The sequence below is a fragment of the Salvelinus alpinus genome, chromosome 4 (assembly GCF_045679555.1).
Source record: "Salvelinus alpinus chromosome 4, SLU_Salpinus.1, whole genome shotgun sequence".
Classification (NCBI taxonomy): domain Eukaryota; kingdom Metazoa; phylum Chordata; class Actinopteri; order Salmoniformes; family Salmonidae; genus Salvelinus; species Salvelinus alpinus.
The window spans coordinates 73,584,338-73,590,381 of NC_092089.1; the positions used below are offsets into that span (position 1 = coordinate 73,584,338).

The window sequence follows — 6,044 nt, forward strand, 5'->3', positions numbered from 1 at the left end:
TGTGCAGCGTTTTTTTTTTTACGGTTATCTGTGGAGATTTGCACTTTTTTTTATTTTTTAACGGTTGCTATGTTCAATTATAGGAAGCCAACATCAGAATGGAAGCAACTATCAATGAACCTGTGCAATGTTGTCTCAAATCAGTCATGGAAGTTATAACCTCAAATAAAAGCATTGAAGCTTTAGTAGTGCATTTATTAAAGGAATGAAATTATGTACACTTTTATAGACCAGAAAATTAACCTTGTCACTAAAATTGTAATTTATTAGTTGACATTTCAGTGGTGCAAGTCTGGAATTATCAAATTGGAGTAGTGCTAAACTAACACTGAAGAACTCTAAATTCTGGTAAATAATTTTGTTCTCAGAAGCACCTAAACTCCCATGAACTGTACAATATACAGTGGAACTGACGTTCTGTACATACTTGATGCTATTTTACAGCCCCTTTATGGTTTGTGCTGATGAGTCACGCTGGATAGGAGCAGCTGATGTCCAGGCATGCCAGTATTGGGAATCGGTGCTAACTCAGTCCTTTTGCATAAACTCACTATTCTCAAAGCTATACCCAAATCTCATACTAGATACCTTTGTTTTAATATGACTGTCAGACGATTGGTTCTAATGTTCTTTCTTCATTAAGTGATAACATCCCACTAGGTGGCAGACTTGATTCATTCTACGCATTACTTCACTTTTAGGTTGACTGAGAGACCATCCCTATGAGGGGCATTATCAGTGGAGCTATGGTGCTGCTTGACATGTTTAGAAATTTTTTTCTCATGCCATCTGTGTCTTTCTAATATTACTCAGTCATAGAGGATGATTTGTGCCATTGAGTCAATGTTATTCTCAGTCATGGCCTTTTTTTTTTACACACACCATACATTCCATGTAATATTTTGTAGCACAGTATATTTGGGCTTTAAAACCAACTGATGGGTATCTGTAACCATATCAAAGGGCATCTTTTCGTGCAAAACAAAGTATGTTGAGCAATACATATCCACTGTATGCTAAAGAAATGACCAGCTATTTACTTAAAGTATATGATGAAATTGTAATGATACAATAATGACCTATTGTTTATTTGGGATTCATTAAAACATGCACCACTAGGCACCATGCAGTTACCACTTGTTGAATTCTTTGAAGTATTGTTAGTAGAAAGTACACATTAAATACCATAAAGTGTCATCTCAAAACTGATATAAGTACATAGCCTACTTCATAGAATGTGCATATGTGAGTACATTCCTTAACTAACCATCAAGAACAGTGGTGCCAGGCCAATGTCATCATGGGCTGTGGGAGTGGGGATATTGCATGTGCATAAGATTTGTAGGCCTAAACAAACTCAAGGTACCTAAGTGTGGCTAAACAACCTCCCTTAAAATTATTACTTTTGATCACTCAGTTGTTATTCTCCATAAGTGTTCATTTGCAAATACTTGAAATTGTGCATGCCACAACCAGAGGGTTATACAACAACGCAGGATAAATGAGTTAGCCAGCTAACTTTGATTTAAAAAAACAAACAGAAATAACAGATTTTGTGGTTAATTAACTAAGCTAAAAATATGTTTTTGGTTGTTGAGTCAATTAGACATTGCCCATTAATGGCTTATCTTGCCCCCCCCCCCCCAAAAAAAAAAATTAAAAAGGTTATTCCACATTTTTTAGGCAAGTTAGCTGGGTAACTCACTGATATTCTTTGTAGTATACCCCTCCAGTAAAACATTTGTAAGCCTAACAATGTGTAGGCCTACCTCCACTGTAATTACACTGAACCTGCCAATGTAACTACTATGTTAACACACAGGAATTATTAGGGACACAATGTAAAGAGCCCATGCTTAGAATCTATAGTTCAAGTAAGACTTGACCAGTTGAGCACAAAGTAGCCTGTTCATCTGTAATAATAACTATTGCTATGGTTATTTCATTGTTAATACATTACTATTAGAAATAATTATTACACTCACACGTTTCCCCCTTCTTCGTTTAGCTGGCATTTGATTAAACAAATGGTTCTGAGCATTTGTAACAAAAGCCTGCCCCCCGGAAAGACTGCTTATTCTATTTTGTGGTACAGATATTCCAGCATGCCTCTTGCATTTGTATGAAAAACATCAGATGAAAGCCGTTGATTTAACGTTGTTAGACTAAGGTAACGTTGTGATAAATATTATGAATTTTACATATGTTATCGAATGACATGTAAACGAAAGCTTGGTTTTATTTGCCACATACCAATTATGTATCATTATTTGTATTCAAGCTTCTGTAACATTTGCTGTTCATGTAGACTGCTAAATAGTTTCCCTTTCAAAATATTGTGATGTGTGTGATGAGGCAAGCAGTGAATCAGATGCCTTATATCGCGTTGTGGGTCACACTGTTCTTTACCCAAACCTAGAAAAAACCTGTAGGCCTATCAGGCAAGGTCTGGCTGAGTCACTCCAAAGTGCACCTATAAAAATCTAGTTGACTTTTCAACCACAACGATTCCAAGCGATTACAATTGTGAGCACTGTCTGAAGAAACTCCCTTGATCTGGTTACAAGTGTTACAAATGTGCCGAGAGATATTCAAGCAGACTGCAGTTAGAACAGCAAGGATGCGGGGGAGAAAGGCAACAACCCTCCTATTTCCACCGCCTCCTATTGAGATTTATTCATTAGGAACCCCATGCTAATCAATTGCTATTCATGGTCGTTTTTCTAAAACACACCAATTTTTAGAGACGCAGATGTGCGTGCCATAATTGCTGCCGGCTCAGTGAAAACTGTTTATGTACGGTAAGGCGGGTTAACCTAATCAATCATGTTGACCACTGTGTTAAAGACAATTCTTAAACCATATGGCAGTGGAAAAGTCGCAACATTCTTTTCTGCCGCCCCGGGTCCTTACCAACTTGTGTCAACTGTCAGGGAGGGAGTAAAAGGGAAGAGCTTGTTTAACTGCCGCTAATTGTGCAACTTTACGCACAAAGCCACTTTACACACAAAGAGCAGTAAGCCTTCAATCAACAGAAGGATATTCAGATGTTCAAATCACGTGTAATAACCAATATTTTGATGTTACCATAAGGAAAACAATATTCAATTCTAGATAAATGTTCACGATAATAAAATGTTGCCTTGCCATTGTGTTATGTCACAAATTGTAGGCTAAACCAATACACATCGAAACAGATGTAATTGCAGATAATATCATGAAATATCATACCCTTTATTTACATAATGTTGATTAAATAGAATGGTACAATAAAATTAGGCATTCGTTATTTAATTTATATACAGAACGTATAGCGTGTAAAAGTTTTGGCATATGTTTAACTGGATATTGATAATGGATTTTTACATGACTGCTATTGCTTGGAAACACTTTTTGTTTTTTTAATAAAATGTACATCAAGATTTAACCTACACTCCACTTACATGGGCATTTTAAAAGTTACAATTGGGTCTGAATTTGGGGACATTCGAGTTGAACATCTTTAATGTCCTTTAGCAGCTGAAAACGGATGAATTGTTAAAAAATTGCACCCCCCCAAAAAAGATACATAGAGAAAAAACACACACTTTGCAGTCTTGATCGTGTACTTTAACACTAAGTATGTTTCATTACCTATTGAAATAAATATGTATTTCTCAAATAATTTGGTGAAATTGAAACGGGGACATCTAGAAGGCTTTACAGTCCAATTAATTAAATTAAAATGGAGAAGAGGAGAAAGTAAACTTTCCTTTTAAGTTTAACTGCTATCAACGTCAATATCCGTGCAAAAGTTTTGAAAAATGCGCTTTCTTAAAACATGGGCCTACTGTCAATCGTCCACCTCAATCTCTTCGTCCTCCTCTGAGAATTCGTCCGTAGTTTGGTCTCTGGATGAGGAGGGGGACTGAGGAAATGCTCGGTGTCCTTGTGACGACGGGGAGATGCTAGGGGATATTGCTCCAGAGCTTCCTTGCAGGTCGTCAATGTCTTCCATGTTGACTAGCTTTTGCAGGGTTTGTGGTGGGACTTTTTTGAGCGACTCCACGTCTGCTTTCATCTCTTCCAAGTCTCTCTTGAGCTTGGCCCGTCTGTTCTGAAACCAGGTGATGACCTGAGCGTTGGTTAGCCCCAGTTGCTGAGCTATCTGGTCTCGATCGGCCGGAGACAGGTATTTCTGGTACAAAAAGCGCTTCTCAAGTTCATATATCTGATGGTTGGTGAAAGCTGTCCGGGACTTTCTCCTCTTTTTTGAGGTTTGCCTCTGTCCAAAGGCGTTTACATGCTCACGACCTTTAGGGAAACGGAAATACAGTCACTTTCCAAAACAATATCAGAACAACATGTCTACAAGTGTCCTAAAGTGTGCAATGATAGAATCAGCAGCGTTGTAATTGAGGTCTTGTTTTATCGAATATGTAAAGCAGATGCAAACAATTGTTGTTATTATTTTGGGTATGGTTTGGTAATAACTTGCGTACAACATTCTATCGAGACAATATGCAACGAATAACAGATTCATGTTTTACATTGTCCATGCATCATTAGGATTAAAATATTTATCAATATCAGGATTGAAATAATTAACATGCTACCCAATAAAACAGCCTATAAAACGTTGCAACTTAATTACATTTTAAACCAGGAAGCACAATAGATGTCAGTTTAGAGAGGCCTCCTTTTCCACCCCAATAAATTGCAGGTTTCCTTATAGCCTGCTGTTAATTATCGCACAAATACAATTAAACTATGAATTAATAGCCAAGGGTAGATAACATCACACAGACTGGGCTTGGCAATAGCTTGAGACATATTGCAATGCCTTTAGAACCACACTCACTGTAAACGTTTGACAACAGTTGATACGATAGGTTTTCACCAATGGCTATTTCGATTATTATGCATGCTTAGGCAATACAATCACTCACTGAATCTGTAAATGTAAAATGAAAACGTTATGTCAATATTGAATATGAATCATTACCTTCAGCTGCTTGTATAACGCTGACTTCCAGACCTTTAAATGTTTTGCTGGCTAGTTCCTCCAGAGCGCATAACGGCGAAGAGGGAGTGCTAATACCGTTCCTTGCTGCATTTGAGCCGGACACTTTTTCAATAACTCTCGGCGGACAGAGATTTGCAACTGACTTCTTCACCGAGGGTTTGCTTAGGATATCCTCAATACTGAACGGCGTCAGAGGCTTGTTTGAGTTGGCCGGGGGTGGAAGCTGGTCCAAGGGACCCCGTCTCCTCTCCTCACCGCCGGACTGCAACACGGAGCCTGCCTTCATGTCTTTACTGGAGGTCATTGCAGTCCCAAGGAATTACTGCTGACAAAGGCTGATTATTTCATTCAAATTGTCGTTAAAAACGTCCACAAGTGTTTCCTTCAAGTGTCGTCTTCTTCGCAGCCCACTTTTTATCACTTTCAGTCGAATTATGCAACTACACTTTTCTGAAATGTTTTCTCCAAAATAACCATGGTTCGGGCGTAGGTTGCAGTTTCACAGGCAACCAAATCGTATTTCCTTGCAGAGAGAGACAGTTCCTCTGCGAAGTTCCATGAAGTTCTTTAGAAAGTATAACTGTACTGGCTGGGGGCGATTCCCTGCAAGGAATAAGCTGTCTCAAGGAACAAGAAAAAGCAAGCAACCGCTAACGAGTTATTGTTGATTGGGCGAAGTTCAATTAGAAAACACTAGCTACACTACTTGCTGACCCGCTGCTGCGTCTTAAAGGGCCAGACCATTATAATTAATTGGACGAGAGAAGAGGAGGAGTTTCGCCTCAGCAATGTTGGGGATGTTTGAGGAGCGGGAGATGGCTTGAAATGTTTATGTATCTTCCGCCCTCCTTCCCACAGGCAACATGCTATCCGTGTATTCCTCTGGAAAGGGAGTTGATGCTCATTTAAACGATGCCATAAGCATTCTTGTGTATAACGGTCGACTTTGTATTATTATGGTACACAGTAGGCCTAATTCAGTGATATAAAAAGAAACTGCACTATTGGCACCCTTGTAGCTTAATCATACAAAATGATA

General features: G+C 38.6%; 1 protein-coding gene across 1 annotated transcript; it reads right to left on the reverse strand.

Annotated features, from left to right (window-relative positions):
• Positions 1-3,200: 3,200 nt before the first annotated feature.
• On the reverse strand, positions 3,201-5,708 carry lbx2 (ladybird homeobox 2). Its single transcript, XM_071398965.1, has 2 exons — positions 4,985-5,708; positions 3,201-4,293 (listed from the first exon to the last, which is right to left on the reverse strand). Exons 1-2 carry the CDS (start codon positions 5,307-5,309, stop codon positions 3,833-3,835), a joined length of 786 nt encoding a protein of 261 aa, XP_071255066.1. The 5' UTR covers positions 5,310-5,708; the 3' UTR covers positions 3,201-3,832.
• Between the last annotated feature and the right edge of the window lie 336 nt (positions 5,709-6,044).